At 50.4% G+C, this 21,003-nt stretch overlaps 1 protein-coding gene across 2 annotated transcripts in view; it reads right to left on the minus strand.

The window, feature by feature from the left end:
• Window positions 1–21,003, minus strand: part of btbd9 (BTB (POZ) domain containing 9) — a 227,644-nt gene that overhangs the window by 202,368 nt on the left and 4,273 nt on the right. The window contains exon 1 of one of the 2 annotated variants that reach the window (XM_068026776.1): window positions 17,784–17,804. The exons of the other annotated variant lie outside the window; for it this stretch is intronic. Coding sequence (XP_067882877.1) covers window positions 17,784–17,785 — 2 coding nt within the window. The 5' untranslated portion in view covers window positions 17,786–17,804. Of the gene's footprint in view, window positions 1–17,783; window positions 17,805–21,003 lie in introns of those variants that run through there. 2 annotated transcript variants of the gene reach the window in all.

A 21,003-nucleotide genomic window follows, 5' to 3' on the forward strand; every position in this document is an offset into this window, starting at 1 on the left:
AACCATCTCCCCTTGACATTCAATGGCATTACAATCACTGAATCCCCCACTATCAACATCCTAGGGGCTACCATTGACCAGAAACTGAACTGGAATAGCCATATAAATACTGTGGCTACAAGAGCAGGTCAGAGGCTAGGAATCCTGAGGTGAGTAACTCACCTCCTGACTCCCCAAAGCCTGTCCACCATCTACAAGGCACAAGTCAGGAGTGTGATGGAATACTCTCCACTTGCCTGGATGGGTGCAGCTCCAACAACACTCAAGAAGCTCGACACCATCCAGAACAAAGCAGCCCGCTTGATTGACACCCCATCCACAAACATTCACTCCCTTCACCACCGATGCACAGTGGCAGCAGTGTGTACCATCTACAAGATGCACTGCAGCAACTCACCAAGGCTCCTTGGACAGCACCTTCCAAACGCCTGACCTCTATCACCTCAAAGGACAAGCAGCAAATTCATGGGAACACCAACACCTGCAAGAGAAGGACTTGGTGGATGATGAGTCTAGGGAAGGGGGTGTAGATAGTCTGGGTCATGTCGTCATCAAAAAAGAGGTGTTGGGCATCTTGCAAAGCATTAAGGTAGATATGTCCCCAGGGCCTGATGGGATCTACCCCAGAATACTGAGGGAGGCAAGGGAAGAAATGGCTGGGGCCTTGACAGAAATCTTTGTATTCTCATTGGCTACAGGTGAGCTCCCAGAGGACTGGAGAATAAACAAAGGAACAACTTTGGCTAAGAAGGGTGGCAAGGATAATCCAGGAAATTATAGGCCGGTGAGCCTTACGTCAGTGGGAGGGAAATTATTAGAGAGGATTCTTCGGGACAGGATTTACTCCCATTTGGAAACAAGCAAACTTATTAGCGAGAGACAGCATGGTTTTGTGAAGGGTATGTCATGTCTTACTAATTTGATTGAGTTTTTTGAGGAAGTGACAAAGATGATTGATGAAGGAAGGGCAGTGGATGTTATCTATATGGACTACAGTAAAGACTTTGACAAGGTGCCTCATGGCAGACTGATACAAAAGGTGAAGTCACACGGGATCAGAGGTGAGCTGGCAAAATGGATACAGAACTGGCTCGGTCATAGAAGACAGAGGGTAGCAGTGGATGGGTGCTTTTCTGAATGGAGGGCTGTGACTAGTGGTGTTCCGCAGGGATCAGTGCTGGGACCTTTGCTGTTTGTAGTATATATAAATGATTTGGAGGAAAATGTAGCTGGTCTGATTAGTAAGTTTGCGGACGACACAAAGGTTGGAGGAGTTGCAGATAGTGATGAGGATTGTCAGAGGATACAGCAGGATATAGATCGGTTGGAGACTTGGGCGGAGAAATGGCAGATGGAGTTTAATCCGGACAAATGTGAGGTAAAGCATTTTGGAAGATCTAATACAGGTGGGAAGTATACAGTAAATGGCAGAACCCTTAGGAGTATTGACAGGCAGAGAGATCTGAGCGTACAGGTCCACAGGTCACTGAAAGTGGCAACGCAGGTGGATAAGGTAGTCAAGAAGGCATACGGCATGCTTGCCTTCATCGGTTGGGGTATAGAGTATTAAAATTGGCAAGTCATGCTGCAGCTGTACAGAACTTTAGTTAGGCCAAACTTAGAATATTCCGTGCAATTCTGGTCGCCACACTACCAGAAGGACGTGGAGGCTTTGGAGAGGGTACAGAAGAGGTTTACCAGGATGTTATCTGGTTTGGAGGGCATTAGCTACGAGGAGAGGTTGGATAAACTCAGATTTTTCACTGGAACGACGGAGGTGGAGGGGTGACATGATAGAGGTTTACAAAGTTATGAGCGGCATGGACAGAGTGGATAGTCAGAAGCTTTTTCCCAGGGTGGAAGAGTCAGTTACTGGGGGACATAGGTTTAAGGTGAGAGGGGCAAAGTTTAGAGGGGATGTGCGAGGCAAGTTCTTTACACAGAGGGTGGTGAGTGCCTGGAACTTGCTGCCGGGGGAGGTGGTGGAAGCAGATACCATAGCGACGTTTAAGAGGCATCTTCACAAATACATGAATAGGATGGGAATAGAGGGATACGGTCCCCAGAAGTGCAGAAGGTTTTAGTTAGACAGGCATCAAGATCGGTGCAGGCTTGGAGGGCTGAATGGCCTGTTCCTGTGCTGTACTGTTCTTTGTTCCCCTCCAAGTCACACACCATCCTGACTTGGAACTATATCGCCGTTCCTTCACTGTCGCTGGGTCAAAATCCTGGAACTTCTTCCTAACAGCACTCTGGGTGTACCTACCCCACATGGATTGCAGCGGTTCAAGAAGGCAGCTCACCACCACCTTCTCAAGGGCAATTAGGGATGGACAATAAATGCTGGCCTGGCCAGCGACGCCCATATCCCATGAATGAATAAAAAAAGAAAGTAAAACAGAAGTGTCATTGGACAAAATTTATACACCGAGCCACATAAGGATATCTTAGGTCAGATGACCAAAAGCTTGGTCAAAGCAGTAGGTTTTAAAGAGCATCTTAAAAGTAGGAAATCGAAGTGGAGGCAGAGAGGTTTAGGGAGAGAATTCCAGAGCTGAGGGCCCAGGCAGCTGAAGGCACGGCCACCAATGGTAGAGCAATTAATCAGGAACGCTCAAGAGGCCAGAATTAGAGGACTGAAGAGATTGTGAAGGGTTGTAGGGGCTGGAGGAGGTTACAGAGATGGGGAGGGTTGTAGGGGCTGGAGGAGGATAGAGATAGGGAGGGTTGTAGGGGCTGGAAGAGGTTAGAGATAGGGAGGGTTGTAGGGGCTGGAAGAGGTTAGAGATGGGGAGGGTTGTAGGGGCTGGAGGAGGTTAGAGATAGGGAGGGTTGTAGGGGCTGGAAGAGGTTAGAGATGGGGAGGGTTGTAGGGGCTGGAGGAGGTTACAGAGATGGGGAGGGTTGTAGGGGCTGGAGGAGGATAGAGATAGGGAGGGTTGTAGGGGCTGGAGGAGGTTAGAGATAGGGAGGGTTGTCGGGGCTGGAAGAGGTTACAGAGATAGGGAGGGTTGTAGGGGCTGGAGGAGGTTAGAGATAGGGAGGGGGAGGGGGCCTGGAGGAGGTTACAGAGGTGGATTGAATAGGTCCCACATGGGATTGGTTACGAAGGTAAGAGCCCATGGGATCCAGGGCAATTTGGCAAATTGATCCAAAATTAGCTCAGTGGCAGGAGGCAGAGGGTAATTGTCGAGGGTTTTTTTTTGCAAGTGGAAGCCTGTGACCAGTGGTGTACCACAGGGGTCGGTGCTGGGACCCTTGCTGCGCACATTAATGATTTAGACATGAATATAGGAGGTATGATCAGTAAGTTCGCAGATGACACGAAAATTGGTGCTGTCGTAAATAGCGAGGAGGAAATCCTTAGATTACAGAACGATATGGATAGGCTGGTAAGATGGGCGGAGCAATGGCAAATGGAATGTAATCCTGAGAAGTGTGAGGTGATGCATTTTGGGAGGACTAACAAGGCAAGGGAATATACAATGGATGGTAGGACCCAAGGAAGTACAGAGGGTCGGAGGGACCTTGGTGTACTTGTCCATAGATCACTGAAGGCAGCAGCACAGGTAGATAAGGTGGTTAGGAAGTTATATGGGATACTTGCCTTTATTAGCTGAGGCATAGAATATAAGAGCAGGGAGGTTATGATGGAGCTGTATAAAACGCTAGTTAGGCCACAGCTGGAGTACTGTGTACAGTTCTGGGCACCACACTATAGGAAGGATGTGATTACACTGGAGAGGGTGCAGAGGAGATTCACCAGGATGTTGCCTGGGCTGGAGCATTTCAGTTCTGAAGAGAGACTGAAAAGGCTAGGGTTGTTTTCCTTTAGAGTAGAGAAAGCTGAGGGGAGATAAGATTGAGGTGTACAAAATTATGAGGGGCATTGATAGGTTAGTTTGGAAGAAACTTTTTCCCTTAGCGGAAGGGTCAATAACCAGGGGGCATAGATTTAAGGTAAGGGGCAGGAGGTTTTGAGGGGATTTGAGGAAAAATGTTTTCACCCAGAGTGTGGTTGGAATCTGGAACACACTGCCTGAAGAGGTGGTAGAGGCAGGAACCCTCACAACATTTAAGAAGTATTTAGATGAGCACTTGAAACGCCATAGCATACAAGGCTACAGGCCAAGTGCTGGAAAATGGGATTAGAATAGTTAGGTGCTTGATGGCCGGCACAGACACGATGGGCTGAAAGGCCTGTTTCTGTGCTGTATAACTCTATGATTCTAGGCAGTTACAGAGTTAGGGAGGGTTATGGGGCTGGAGGAGGTTACAGAGGGAGGGACGAGGCCATGGAAGGATTTGTAAACAAGGATGAGAATTTTAAATATTGGCCTTCTAGATTCAATCAATCATGGTGATTTCAATTCCTCAGATAGTAAATCGGAAAGCAGAAGTACATTTGATCATGTAATTTTACAGCACAATGAGGCCATTCAGCCCATCACTCCAGTTTTGTCAAAGGGCTACTAGTTTAATTTTATTCACTGCCTTCACCAATGCCCTTTAAAATGCTACTTTTCTAAATTATTGGTGAAATGGGCAGACACGTAGAGAATCATAGAATTCTTACAGTACGGAAGGTGGCCATTCAGCCCACCTAGTTCTCTGCAAGAACTCACCTAGTCCCACTCCCCAACCTTTTCCCAGCAGCCCTGCAAATCTCTTCTCAGATAATTATCCAATTCCCTTTTGAATGCCTCAATTGAATCTGCCTCCACCACACTCTCACAGTGCATTCCAGATCCTAAACACTCATTGAACCTGCCTCCACCATACTCTCAGACAGTGCATTCCAGATCCTAAACACTCACTGAACCTGCCTCCACCACACTCTCAGACAGTGCATTCCAGATCCTAAACACGCACTGAACCTGCCTCCACAACACTCTCAGGCAGTGCATTCCAGATCCTGAACACTCACTGTAGAAAGTTGCCCAGGTATGTCCTGTACACAAAAAGGAGGACCAATCCAACCTGGCCAATTACTGCCCTATCAGTCTACTCCCAATCATCAGTAAAGTGATGGAAGGTATCATCAACAGTGCTATCCAAGCGGCACTTTCTCAGCAATAACCTGTTCAGTGACGCTCAGTTTGGGTTCCACCAGGGCCACTCAGCTCCTGACCTCATCACAGCCTTAGTTCAAACATGGACAAAACAGCTGAACTCCAGAGGTGAGGTGAGAGTGACTGCCCTTGACATCAAGGCAGCATTTGACCGAGTATGGCATCAAGGGGCCTGAGCAAAACTGGAGTCAATGGGAATCAGGGGGAAAACTCTCTGCTGGTCGGAGTCATACCTAGCACAAAGGAAGATAGTTGTGGAAGTTGGAGGTCAATCATCTGAGCTCCAGGACATCACTGCAGGAGTTCCTCAGGGTAGTGTCCAAGACCCAACCATCTTCAGCTGCTTCATCAATGACCATCCTTCAACCATAAGGTCAGAAGTGGGGATGTTCGCTGATGATTGCACAATGTTCAGCACCATTCGTGACTCCTCAGATACTGAAGCAGTCTGTGTCCATATGCAGCAAGACCAGGATAACATTCAGGCTTGGGCTGATAGGTGGCAAGTTACATTCGCACCACACAAGTGCCAGGCAATGACCATCTCCAACAAGAGAGAATCTAACCATCTCCCCTTGACATTCAATGACATTACAATCACTGAATCCCCCACTATCAACATCCTAGGGGTTACCATTGACCAGAAACTGAATTGAAGTAGCCATATAAATACTGTGGCTACAAGAGCAGGTCAGAGGCTGGGAATTCTGCGGCGAGTAATTCACCTCCTGACTCCCCAAAGCCTGTCCACCATCTACAAGGCACAAGTCAGGAGTGTGATGGAATACTCTCCACTTGCCTGGATGGGTGCAGCTCCAACAACACTCAAGAAGCTCGACACCATCCGGGACAAAGCAGCCCACTTGATTGGCACCCCATCTACAAACATAACAGTTCAAAAAAAACGTACGCCATCCTTGGCTTTATTTGCTACACTCCTTGCATTGAAATAGACAGCCTTGAGCACTGCCAAACTCTTTCTTTTCCAACCCTCATTTCCTCTGTCTTCCAGATTCATCTATTAATTTTCCGCCTTCCATTTTCATTTCTGATTTTGTCCCAATTGAGTCTACCCTCAGGTCCCCATCCCCCTGCCAAACTAATTAAAATCCTCCCCAACATCACGAGCAAAATGTCCCGCAAGGATCTCAGTCCCGGCTCTGTTCAGGTGCAACTTGTCCGACCTGTACAGATCCCATCTCCCCCAGAACCAGTCCCAATTTCCCAGGAATCTAAAGCCCTCCCTCCCGCGCCATCTTCCAGCCATGCAATCATCTGTCTTACCCTTCTATTTCTATGCTCACTTGCACGTGGCACTGGGTGTACAAAGAACAAAGAACAGCACAGGAACAGGCCATTCGGCCCTCCAAGCCTGCGCCGATCTTGATGCCTGCCTAAACTAATACCTTCTGCACTTCCGGGGCCCATATCCCTCTATTCCCTTCCTATTCATATATTTGTCAAGATGTCTCTTAAACGTCGCTATCGTATCTGCTTCCACCACCTCCCCCGGCAACAAGTTCCAGGCACTCACCACCCTCTGTGTAAAGAACTTGCCTCGCACATCCCCTCTAAACTTTGCCCCTCGCACCTTAAACCTATGTCTCCTGGTAACTGACTCTTCCACCCTGGGAAAAAGCTTCTGACTATCCACTCTGTCCATGCCGCTCATAACTTTGTAAACCTCTATTATGTCGCCCCTCCACCTCCGTCGTTCCAGTGAAAACAATCCGAGTTTTTCCAACCTCTCCTCATAGCTAATGCCCTCCAGACCAGGCAACATCCTGACAAACCTCCTCTGTACCCTCTCCAAAGCCTCCACGTCCTTCTGGTAGTGTGGCGACCAGAATTGCACGCAATATTCTAAGTGTGGACTAACTAAGGTTCTGTACAGCTGCAACATGACTTGCCAATTTTTATACTCTATGCCCCGACCAATGAAGGCAAGCATGCCATATGCCTTCTTGACTACCTTATCCACCTGCGTTGCCACTTTCAGTGACCTGTGGACCTGTACGCCCAGATCTCTCTGCCTGTCAATACTCCTAAGGGTTCTGCCATTTACTGTATACCTCCCACCTGCATTATACCTTCCAAAATGCATTACCTCACATTTGTCCGGATTAAACTCCATCTGCCATTTCTCCGCCCAAGTCTCCAACCGATCTATATCCTGCTGATCCTCTGACAATCCTCATCATTATCCGCAACTCCACCAACCTTTGTGTCGTCCGCAAACTTACTCATCAGACCAGCTACATTTTCCTCCAAATCATTTATATATACTACAAACAGCAAAGGTCCCAGCACTGATCCCTGCAGAACACCACTAGTCACATCCCTCCATTAAGAAAAACACCCTTCCACTGTTACCCTCTGTCTTCTGTGACTGAGCCAGTTCTGTATCCATCTTGCCAGCTCACCTCTGATCCCGTGTGACTTCACCTTTTGCACCAGTCTGCCATGCGGGACCTTGTCAAAGGCTTTACTAAAGTCCATATAGACAACATCCACCGCCCTTCCCTCATCAATCATCTTTGTCACTTCCTCAAAAAACGCAATCAAATTAGTAAGACACGACCTCCCCTTCACAAAACCATGCTGTCTCTCGCTAATAAGTTTGTTTGTTTCCAAATGGGAGCAAATCCTGTCCTGAAGAATCCTCTCTAATAGTTTCTGGAGATTACTACTTTTGAAGTCATGCTTGCCAATTTCTTCCCGAGCTCCTTAAATTCTGACTGCAGAACCACATCCCTCTTTCTACCTATGTCGTTGGTTCCGATATGGACCACGACTGCTGGCTGTTCACCATCCCCCTTCAGGATGCTCTGCAGCCGCTCAGTGACATCCTTGACCCTGACACCAGGGAGGCAACGCATCATCCTGGATTCACGTCTGCGGCCACAGAAACGCCTGTCTGTTCCCCTGACTATTGAATCACCTATCACTATGGCTCTTCCAGTCTTCCCTGTACCCCCCTGTGCAGCTGAGCCACCTGTGGTGCCATGGACTTGGCTCTGGCTGCACTCCCCAGGTGAAGCATCACTTTCCTCAGTATTCAGAACTGAATACCTGTTGGAGAGTGAGATGCACTCAGGGGTCTCCTGCTCTACCTGCCTGATTCTTTTTGACTGACCATTGTTTTAGATATTAAGCCAAACAAGTCTGGAATAACTACGAATCAACAATCCTATTAGAGAGTGTTACTCCCATCCCGGTTAATTGTGTTCGGTATTCACAGAAAGATGATGATCTAGCTAAAGCAGAGACTGAGCAATTGTGAAGTCTGGTGGGTCAATTAAACTGGTTGTGCTCTCAGACTAGGCCTGATGCTAGTTTTAATGTGCTGGAGTTAAGCACGATGATGAGACATCCAAAAGTTAAGAATGTTTTCAGAGCAAATAAAACATTGAAAAAACTAAATCTGGGGAACTGTGTACTGAAGTCCCCATCTTTAGGTAACTCAAAGAACATGAAGCTAATAATTTTTAGTGATGCTTCACAAGCTAATCTTGCTGATGGGTATTCGAGTGCAGTTGGCTTCATAATATTTCTGATGGGTGAAAATGGGAAATATTGTCCTTTAGCTTGGGAGGCGAAGAGAATGAAACGGGTTGTTAAAAGCACGTTAGCTGCGGAAACACTGGGCCTTAAGGAGGCAGTAGACATGGGGTCCTATTTGTCAAATATTTTGGGTGAAATTCTGTACAAGGGATATGAATGTTATGTGGATAATTGTTCTTTGTGGGACACTGTACATTCTACAACATGTGTGAGTGAGAAAAGACTACGTATTGACCTTGCTGGATTGAAACAAATACTGGAGAGAAAGGAAATGTCCAAACTTAAATGAGTCGATACAAGCCATCAGCATTCCAATTGTTTCACAAACAGAAATTGCTGGAGGTGCTGGATGAGGGGTGTCTCACAATGTAATACTTTGTACCCAATAGGGAATTTAATTTGGCTTTATTTTGAAATATTCTTTGAGCATGTTAATCTAAGTTGTATTGTAAAAGATAGAAGGGAATTTGTTAATTATGTGATTATATTCAGGTGAAGGGACTTAAGTGGGTTTTATTTGAGCATGAAAAGCAGACACCTGGGTAGGCAGTGGTGCAGTGGCATTATCACTGGATTAGTAACCCAGAGAACAAAGAACAGTACAGCACAGGAACAGGCCATTCGGCCCTCCAATCCTGCGCCGATCTTGATGGCTGCCTAAACTAAAACCTTCTGCACTTCCGGGGTCCGTATCCCTCTATTCCCATCCTATTCATGTATTTGTCAAGATGCCTCTTAAACATTGTTATCGTACCTGCTTCCACCACCTCCCCCGGCAACAAGTTCCAGGCACTCACCACCCTCTGTGTAAAGAACTTGCCTCGCACATCCCCTCTAAACTTTGCCCCTCTCACCTTAAACCTATGTCCCCTAGTAACTGACTCTTCCACCCTGGGAAAAAGCTTCTGACTATCCACTCTGTCCATGCCGCTCATAACTTTGTAAAGTTTTAACATGTCGCCCCTCCACCTCCGTCGTTCCAGTGAAAACAATCCGAGTTTTTCCAACCTCTCATCGCTAATGCCCTCCAGACCAGGCAACATCCTGGTAAACCTACTCTGCACCCTCTCCAAAGCCTCCACGTCCTTCTGGGAATGTGGCGACCAGAATTGCACACAATATTCTAAGTGTGGACTAACTAAGGTTCTGTACAGCTGCAACATGACTTGCCAATTTTTATACTCTATGCCCCGACCGATGAAGGCAAGCATGCCGTATGCCTTCTTGACTACCTTATCCACCTGCGTTGCCACTTTCAGTGATCTGTGGACCTGGACGCCCAGATCTCTCTGCCTGTTAATAATCCTAAGGGTTCTGCCATTTACTGTATACTTCCCACCTGCATTAGACCTTCCAAAATGCATTACCTCACATTTGTCCGGATTAAACTCCATCTGCCATTTCTCCGCCCAAGTCTCCAACCGATCTATATCCTGCTGTATCCTCTGACAATCCTCATCATTATCCGCAACTCCACCAACCTTTGTGTCGTCTGCAAACTTACTAATCAGACCAGCTACATTTTCCTCCAAATCATTTATATATACTACAAACAGCAAAGGTCCCAGCACTGATCCAGGGTATTTCTCTGGGGACAAAAACAAGAAATGCTGGATTCACTCAGCAGGTCTGGCAGCATCTGTGGAAAGAGAAGCAGAGTTAACGTTTCGGGTCAGTGACCCTTCTTCGGGGACATGGGTTCGAATCCCACCTAATTAATAAATCTGGAATTAAAAAGCTAGTCTAATGATGGCCATGAAACCATTGTCGATTGTTGTAAAAACCCATCTGGTTCACTAATGTCCTTTAGGGAAGGGAATATGCTGGCCTTACCTGGTCTGGCCTACAGTCCCGGAGGACTGGAGAATTTCTAATATTGTCCCCTTGCTTAAGAAGGGTAGCAGGGAAAATCCAGGTAATTATAGACCGGTGAGCCTGACGTCAGTGGTAGGGAAGCTGCGAGAGAAGATACTGAGGGATAGGATCTATTCCCATTTGGAAGAAAATGGGCTTATCAGTGATAGGCAACATGGTTTTGTGCAGGGAAGGTCATGTCTTACCAACTTAATAGAATTATTTGAGGAAGTGACAAAGTTGATTGATGAGGGAAGGGCTGTCGATGTCATATACATGGACTTCAGTAAGGCGTTTGATAAGGTTCCCCATGGAAGGCTGATGGAGAAAGTGAAGTCGCATGGGGTGCAAGGTGTACTAGCTAGATGGATAAAGAACTGGCTGGACAACAGGAGACAGAGAGTAGCAGTAGAAGGGAGTTTCTCAAAATGGAGACGTGTGACCAGTGGTGTTCCACAGGGATCCGTGCTGGGACCACTGTTGTTTGTGATATACATTAATGATTTGGAGGAAAGTATAGGTGGACTGATTAGCAAGTTTGCAGACGACACTAAGATTGGTGGAGTAGCAGATAGTGAAGGGGACTGTCAGAGAATACAGCAGAATATAGATAGATTGGAGAGTTGGGCAGAGAAATGGCAGATGGAGTTCAATCAGGGCAAATGCGAGGTGATGCATTTTGGAAGATCCAATTCAAGAGTGAACTATACAGTAAATGGAAAAGTCCTGGGGAAAATTGATGTCCAGAGAGATTTGGTTGTTCAGGTCCACTGTTCCCTGAAGGTGGCAACGCAGGTAAATAGAGTGGTCAAGAAGGCATACGGCATGCTTTCCTTCATCGGACGGGGTATTGAGTACAAGAGTTGGCAGGTCATGTTACAGTTGTATAGGACTTTGGTTCGGCCACATTTGGAATACTGCGTGCAGTTCTGGTCGCCACATTACCAAAAGGATGTGGATGCTTTGGAGAGGGTGCAGAGGAGGTTCACCAGGATGTTGCCTGGTATGGAGGGCGCTAGCTATGAAGAGAGGTTGAGTAGATTAGGATTATTTTCATTAGAAAGACGGAGGTTGAGGGGGGACCTGATTGAGGTGTACAAAATCATGAGAGGTATAGACAGGGTGGATAGCAAGAAGCTTTTTCCCAGAGTGGGGGATTCAATTACAAGGGGACACGAGGTCAAAGTGAAAGGGGAAAAGTTTAGGGGGGATATGCGTGGAAAGTTCTTTACGCAGAGGGTGGTGGGTGCATGGAACGCATTACCAGCGGAGGTGGTAGACGCGGGCACGATAGCGTCTTTTAAGATGTATCTAGACAGATACATGAATGGGCAGGAAGTAAAGAGATACAGACCCTTAGAAAATAGGCGACAGGTTTAGATAGAGGATTTGGATCGGCGTAGGCTTGGAGGGCCGAAGGGCCTGTTCCTGTGCTGTAATTTTCTTTGTTCTTTGTACATGTGACTCCAGACCCATAGCAATGTGGTTAACTCTTACATGCCCTCTGAAATGGCCTAGCAAGCCACTCAGTTGTACCTAACCGCTACGAAGTCAATAAAAAGGAATGTGATGGGACGGACTGCCCGGCATCGACCTGGGCACCGGAAACGACAACGGCAAACCCAGCCCTGTCGATCCTGCAAAGTCCTCCTTACTAACATCTGGGGGCTTGTGCCAAAGTTGGGAGAGCTGTCCCACAGACTAGTCAAGCAACAGCCTGACATAGTCATACTCACGGAATCATACCTTACAGATAATGTCCCAGACACTGCCATCACCATCCCTGGGTATGTCCTGTCCCACCGGCAGGACAGACCCACCAGAGGTGGTGGCACAGTGGTATACAGTAGGGAGGGAGTTGCCCTGGGCGACCTCAACATCGACTCCAGACCCCATGAAGTCTCATGGCATCAGGTCAAACATGGGCAAGGTAACCTCCTCCTGATTACCACCCATCGCCCTCCCTCAGCTGATGAGTCAGTACTCCTCCACGTTGAACACCACTTGGAGGAAGCACTGAGGGTGGCAAGGGCACAAAATGTACTCTGGGTGGGGGACTTCAATGTCCATCACCAAGAGTGGCTCGGTGGCACCACCACTGACCGAGCTGGCCGAGTCCTAAAGGACATATCTGCTAGACTGGGTCTGCGGCATGTGGTGGGGGAACCAAAACGAAGGAAGAACATACTTGACCTCATCCTCACCAATCTGCCTGCCGCAGATGCTTCTGTCCATGACAGTATTGGTAGGAGTGACTACCGCACAGTCCTTGTGGAGACGAAGTCCCGCCTTCACATTGAAGATACCGTCCATCGTGTTGTGTGGCACTATCACCGTGCTAAATGGGATAGATTTCGAACAGATCTAGCAATGCAAAACTGGGCATCCATGAGGCACTGTGGGCCATCAGCAGCAGCAGAATTGTACTCAACCACAATCTGTAACCTCATGGCCCGGCATATCCCCCACTCTACCATTACCATCAAGCCAGGAGACCAACCCTGGTTCAATGAAGAGTGCAGGAGGGCATGCCAGGAGCAGCACCAGGCATACCTCAAAATGAGGTGTCAACCTGGTGAAGCTACAACACAGGACTATCTGCATGCCAAACTGCGTAAGCAGCATGCAATAGACAGAGCTAAGTGATCCCATAACCAACGGATCAGATCTAAGCTCTGCAGTCCTGTCACATCCAGCCGTGAATGATGGTGGACAATTAAACAACTAACTGGAGGAGGTGGCTCCACAAATATCCCCATCCTCAATGACAGGGGAGCCCAGCACATCAGTGCGAAAGATAAGGGTGAAGCATTTGCAACAATCTTCAGCCAGAAGTGCCGAGTTGATGATCCATCTCAGCCTCCTCCTGAAGTCCCCAGCATCACAGATGCCAGACTTCAGCCAATTCGATTCACTCCGCGTGATATCAAGAAACGACTGAAGGCACTGGATACTGCAAAAGCTATGGGCCCTGACAATATTCCAGCAATAGTACTGAAGACCTGTGCTCCAGAACTTGCCGCGCCCCTAGCCAAGCTGTTCCAGTACAGCTACAACACTGGCATCTACCCTGCAGTGTGGAAAGTTGCCCAGGTATGTCCTGTACACAAAAAGCAGGACAAGTCCAACCCGGCCAACTACCGCCCCATCAGCCTACTCTCAATCATCAGTAAAGTGATGGAAGGTGTCATCAGCAGTGCCATCAAGCGGCACTTGCTTAGCAATAACCTGCTCAGTGATGCGCAGTTTGGGTTCCGCCAGGGCCACTCAGCTCCTGACCTAATTACAGCCTTGGTTCAAACGTGGACAAAAGAGCTGAACTCAAGAGGTGAGGTGAGAGTGACTGCCCTTGACATCAAGGCAGCATTTGACCGAGTATGGAATCAAGGAACCCGACCAAAACTGAGGTCAATGGGAATCAGGGGGAAAACCCTCCGCTGGCTGGAGTCATACCTAGCGCAAAGGAAGATGGTTGTGATTGTTGGAGGTCAATCATCTGAGCTCCAGGACATCACTGCAGGAGTTCCTCAGGGTAGTGTCCTAGGCCCAACCATTTTCAGCTGCTTCATCAATGACCTTCCTTCAATCATAAGGTCAGAAGTGGGGATGTTCGCTGATGATTGCACAATGTTCAGCACCATTCGTGGCTCCTCAGATACTGAAGCAGTCCGTGTAGAAATGCAGCAAGACCTGGACAATATCCAGGCTTGGGCTGATAAGTGACAAATAACATTCGCGCCACACAAGTGCCAGGCAATGATCCTCTCCAACAAGACAGAATCTAACCATCTCCCCTTGACATTCAATGACATTACCAACGCTGAATCCCCCACTATCGACATGCTGGGGGTTACCATTGACCAGAAACTGAACTGGAGTAGCCATATAAATACTGTGGCTACAAGAGCAGGTCAGAGGCTAGGAATCCTGAGGCGACTAACTCACCTCCTGACTCCCCAAAGCCTGTCCACCATCTACAAGGCACAAGTCAGGAGTGTGATGGAATACTCTCCACTTGCCTGGATGGGTGCAGCTCCAACAACACTGAAGAAGCTCGACACCATCCGGGACAAAGCAGCCCGCTTGATTGGCACCCCATCCATAAACATTCACTCCCTCATCCACCGACGCACAGTGGCAGCAGTGTGTACCATCTACAAGATGCACTGGAGCAACGCACCAAAGCTCCTTAGAACAAAGAACAAAGAACAGTACAGCACAGGAACAGGCCATTCGGCCCTCCAAGCCTGCGCCGAGCTTGATGCCTGCCGAAACTAACACCTTCTGCACTTCCGGGGACCGTATCCCTCCATTCCCTTCCTATTCATATATTTGTCAAGATGCCTCTTAAACGTCGCTATCGTATCTGCTTCCACCACCTCCCCTGGCAGCAAGTTCCAGGCACTCACCACCCTCTGTGTAAAGAACTTGCCCCTCGTACCTTAAACCTATGTCCCCCAGTAACTGACTCTTCCACCCTGGGAAAAAGCTTCTGACTGTCCACTCTGTCCATGCCGCTCATAATTTTGTAAACCTCTATCATGTCGCCCCTCCACCTCCGTCGTTCCAGTGAAAACAATCCGAGTTTTTCCAATCTCTCCTCGTAGCTAATGCCCTCCAGACCAGGCAACATCCTGGTAAACCTCCTCTGTACCCTCTCCAAAGCCTCCACGTCCTTCTGGTAGTGTGGTGACCAGAATTGCACGCAATATTCTAAGTGTGGCCTAAATAAGGTTCTGTACAGCTGCAACATGACTTGCCAATTTTTATACTCTATGCCCCGACCGATGAAGGCAAGCATGCAGTATGCCTTCTTGACTACCTTATCCACCTGCGTTGCCACTTTCAGTGACCTGTGGACCTGTACGCCCAGATCTCTCTGCCTGTCAATACTCCTAAGGGTTCTGCCATTTACTGTATACCTCCCACCTGCATTCGACCTTCCAAAATGCATTACCTCACATTTGTCCGGATTAAACTCCATCTGCCATTTCTCCGCCCAAGTCTCCAACCAATCTACATCCTGCTGTATCCTCTGACAATCCTCATCATTATCCGCAACTCCACCAACCTTTGTGTCGTCCGCAAACTTACTCATCAGACCAGCTACATTTTCCTCCAAATCATTTATATATACTACAAACAGCAAAGGTCCCAGCACTGATCCCTGCGGAACACCACTAGTCACATCCCTCCATTCAGAAAAACACCCTTCCACTGTTACCCTCTGTCTTCCATGACAGAGCCAGTTCTGTATCCATCTTGCCAGCTCACCTCTGATCCCGTGTGACTTCACCTTTTGCACCAGTCTGCCATGAGGGACCTTGTCAAAGGCTTTACTAAAGTCCATATAGACAACATCCACCGCCCTTCCTTCATCAATCATCTTCGTCACTTCCTCAAAAAACTCAATCAAATTAGTAAGACACGACCTCCCCTTCACAAAACCATGCTGTCTCTCGCTAATAAGTTCGTTTGTTTCCAAATGGGAGTAAATCCTGTCCCGAAGAATCCTCTCTAATAGTTTCCCTACCACTGACGTAAGGCTCACCGGCCTATAATTTCCTGGATTATCCTTACCACCCTTCTTAAACAAAGGAACAACATTGGCTATTCTCCAGTCCTCTGGGACCTCACCTGTAGCCAATGAGGATGCAAAGATTTCTGTCAAGGCCCCAGCAATTTCTTCCCTTGCCTCCCTCAGTATTCTAGGGTAGATCCCAACAGGCCCTGGGAACTTATCTACCTTAATGCTTTGCAAGACACCCAACACCTCCTCCTTTTTGATAATGATATGACTGAGACTATCTGCACTCCCTTCCCTAGGCTCATCATCCACCAAGTCCTTCTCCTTGGTGAATACTGATGCAAAGTACTCATTTAGCACCTCACCCATTTCCTCTGGTTCCACGCAAAGACTCCCATCTCTGTCTTAGACAGCACCTTCCAAACCCCCGACCTCTACCAACTAGAAGGACAAGGGCAGCAAATACATGGGAACGCTACCACCTGCAAGTTCCCCTCCAAGTCACACACCATCCTGACTTGGAACTATATCGCCGTTCCTTCACTGTCGCTGGGTCAAAATCCTGGAACTCCCTTCCTCACAACACTGTGGGTGTACTACCCCACATGGACTGCGGCGGTTAGTGTCATAGTGTCGTACAGCATAGAAACAGGCCCTTTGGCCCACCGCGTCCATGCCGACCATAATTCCTATCTGTACTAATCCCGCCTGCCTGCATTAATTCCATATCCCTCTATGCCTTGCTCATTCAAGTACCTGTCCAGATGCCTCTTAAATGTTGCTACTGTTTCTGCCTCCATCACCTCCTCAGGCAGCTCATTCCAGATACCCACTATTCTTTGTGTGAAAAATTTACCCCTTTGATCCCCTTTAAACCTCCTCCCTCTCACCTTAAATCTATGACCTCTAGTTTTAGTCACCCCTACCATGGGAAACAGACTCTGGCTATCTACCCTATCTATGCCTCTCATAATTTTATATACCTCTGTCATGTCCCCTCTCAGCCTCTTTCGCTCCAGGTTCAAGAAGACAGCCCACCACCACCTTCTCAAGAGCAATTAGGGATGGGCAATAAATGCTGGCCAGGCCAGTGACGCTCACAAGAAAGAAACAAAAAAAAATGTCATGTTGGCAGGCAGTAAATAGTGGAGTGCGGGAAGGACCAGTGCTGGGGTCTCAGCTATCTACAATCTTTATTAATGACATCGACAAAGAGACTAAGAATAATGCATCTAAGTTTGCTGATGATACAAAAGTAGGTGGAAAGGTAAGCTGTGAGGAGGACACCGAGGCTGTAGAGGTATAAGCAGGTTAAGTGAGTGGACAAGAAAGTGGCAGATGGAGTATAATGTGGGGAAGTGTGAGGTTATTCACTTTGCTAGTAAGAATAGAAAATGTGAATATTTTATAATTGCTGGGAAACTATTAAATGTTGACATTGAGAGAGACTTGCATGTGCTCGTATATGGAATGAAGAGAGTTAGCTTAACATCAGAAATAGGAGCTGGTGTAGGCCATTCGGCCCTTCAGGACTGCTCTGCCATTTAATAAGATCTTGGCTGATCTGATTGCGTCCTCAAATGGCACTTTCCTGCCAGACCCCTGCGAGTAATTAGGAAGACAAATAGCATGTTGGCCTTTATTGCAAGGGGATTGGAGTACAGGAATAAAGAGCTCTTACTAAAATTGTACAGGGCTTTGGTAAGACCATATCTGGAATAATGTGTGCAGTTTTGGTTTCCACATTTAAGAAATGATATACTTACATTGCAGGCAGTACAGCAAAGGTTCACTGGATTGGTCCCTGGATTGACGGGGGTTGTCCTCTGATGAGAGGCGGAGGAAATTGGGTCTATACCCTCTGGAGTTTAGAAGAATGAGAGGTGATCTCATGAAAACATGCAAGATTCGAAAGGAGCTGGATAGGGTAGACAGAGAGATAGTTTCTGCTGGTCGAGGAATCTAAAACACAGGGACACAGTCTCAGGATAAGGGTCCGATCATTTAGGACTGAGATGAGGAGAAATTAATTCACTCACAGAGTTGTGAATCTTTGGAATTTTCCATGCCAGAGGATTGTGGATGCTCTGTCAAGGCAAATATACAAGGTTGAAATTAATAGATTTTTGGTCTCCTGGCATATGGACGATAGCGGGGAAGTGGAGTTGAGGCCAAGGAACAGCCATGATCCTGTTCAATAGCTGATAGGCTCGAAGGGCCGAATGGTACTCCTGGTCCTAATCATTATGCATGACAACGCATGTTCCAGCAATAACCAATACGCCCAGTAGACAGACAGGGGCACGCACGCACAGACAGACAGGGGCACGCACACACAGACAGGGGCGCGCACAGACAGACAGGGGCGCGCACGCACGGACAGACAGGGGCGCGCACGCACGGACAGACAGGGGCGCGCACGCACGGACAGACAGGGGCGCGCACACACAGACAGGGGCGCGCACACACAGACAGGGGCGCGCACACACAGAAAGGGGCGCGCACAGACAGACAGGGGCGCGCACAGACAGACAGGGGCGCGCACAGACAGACAGGGGCGCGCACAGACAGACAGGGGCGCGCACAGACAGACAGGGGCACGCACGCACAGACAGACAGGGGCACGCACGCACGGACAGGGGCGCGCGCGCACGGACAGGGGCGCGCACGCACGGACAGGGGCGCGCACGCACGGACAGACAGGGGCACGCACACACAGACAGGGGCACGCACACACAGACAGGGGCGCGCACGCACGGACAGACAGGGGCACGCACACACAGACAGGGGCGCGCACGCACGGACAGGGGCGCGCACGCACGGACAGGGGCGCGCACGCACGGACAGACAGGGGCGCGCACACACAGACAGGGGCGCGCACGCACGGACAGACAGGGGCGCGCACGCACGGACAGACAGGGGCGCGCACACACAGACAGGGGCGCGCACACACAGACAGGGGCGCGCACACACAGACAGGGGCGCGCACACACAGACAGGGGCGCGCACACACAGACAGGGGCGCGCACACACAGACAGGGGCGCGCACACACAGACAGACAGGGGCGCGCACACACAGACAGGGGCGCGCACGCACGGACAGACAGGGGCGCGCACGCACGGACAGACAGGGGCGCGCACACACAGACGGGGCACGCACACACAGACAGGGGCACGCACACACAGACAGGGGCACGCACACACAGACAGGGGCACGCACACACAGACAGGGGCGCGCACGCACACACAGACAGGGGCGCGCACGCACACACAGACAGGGGCGCGCACACACAGACAGACAGGGGCACGCACACACAGACAGACAGGGGCACGCACACACAGACAGACAGGGGCACGCACACACAGACAGACAGGGGCACGCACGCACAGACAGGGGCACGCACGCACAGACAGGGGCACGCACGCACAGACAGGGGCACGCACGCACAGACAGGGGCACGCACGCACAGACAGGGGCACGCACGCACAGACAGGGGCACGCACGCACAGACAGGGGCACGCACGCACAGACAGACAGAGGCACGCACGCACAGACAGACAGGGGCGCGCACAGACAGACAGACAGGGGCACGCACGCACAGACAGACAGGGGCACGCACGCACAGACAGACAGGGGCACGCACAGACAGGGGCGCGCACGCACAGACAGGGGCGCGCACGCACAGACAGACAGGGGCACGCACGCACAGACAGACAGGGGCGCGCACAGACAGACAGGGGCGCGCACAGACAGACAGGGGCGAGCACAGACAGACAGGGGCGCGCACAGACAGACAGGGGCGCGCACAGACAGACAGGGGCGCGCACAGACAGACAGGGGCGCGCACAGACAGACAGGGGCACGCACAGACAGACAGGGGCACGCACGCACAGACAGGGGCACGCACGCACAGACAGACAGGGGCGCGCACACACAGACAGGGGCGCGCACGCACAGACAGGGGCGCGCACGCACAGACAGGGGCGCGCACGCACAGACAGACAGGGGCACGCACACACAGACAGACAGGGGCACGCACACACAGACAGACAGGGGCACGCACACACAGACAGACAGGGGCACGCACACACAGACAGACAGGGGCACGCACACACAGACAGGGGCGCGCACACACAGACAGACAGGGGCACGCACACACAGACAGGGGCGCGAACGCACAGACAGACAGGGGCACGCACGCACAGACAGACAGAGGCACGCACGCACAGACAGACAGGGGCACGCACGCACAGACAGACAGGGGCACGCACACACAGACAGACAGGGGCACGCACACACAGACAGGGGCGCGCACGCACAGACAGACAGGGGCGCGCACGCACAGACAGACAGGGGCGCGCACGCACAGACAGACAGGGGCGCGCACGCACAGACAGACAGGGGCGCGCACGCACAGACAGACAGGGGCGCGCACGCACAGACAGACAGGGGCGCGCACGCACAGACAGACAGGGGCGCGCACGCACAGACAGACAGGGGCGCGCACGCACAGACAGACAGGGGCGCGCACGCACACAGACAGGGGCGCGCACGCACACACAGACAGGGGCGCGCACGCACACACAGACAGGGGCGCGCACGCACACACAGACAGGGGCGCGCACGCACACACAGACAGGGGCGCGCACGCACACACAGACAGGGGCGCGCACGCACGGACAGACAGGGGCGCGCACGCACACACAGACAGGGGCGCGCACGCACACACAGACAGGGGCGCGCACGCACACACAGACAGGGGCGCGCACGCACAGACAGACAGGGGCACGCACACACAGACAGACAGGGGCACGCACACACAGACAGGGGTGCGCACACACAGACAGGGGCCCGCACGCACAGACAGACAGGGGCGCGCACGCACACACAGACAGGGGCGCGCACGCACACACAGACAGGGGCGCGCACACACAGACAGGGGCGCGCACACACAGACAGGGGCGCGCACACACAGACAGGGGCGC

This window comes from Heterodontus francisci, unplaced genomic scaffold (genome assembly GCF_036365525.1).
Source record: "Heterodontus francisci isolate sHetFra1 unplaced genomic scaffold, sHetFra1.hap1 HAP1_SCAFFOLD_352, whole genome shotgun sequence".
In the NCBI taxonomy this organism is placed as follows: domain Eukaryota; kingdom Metazoa; phylum Chordata; class Chondrichthyes; order Heterodontiformes; family Heterodontidae; genus Heterodontus; species Heterodontus francisci.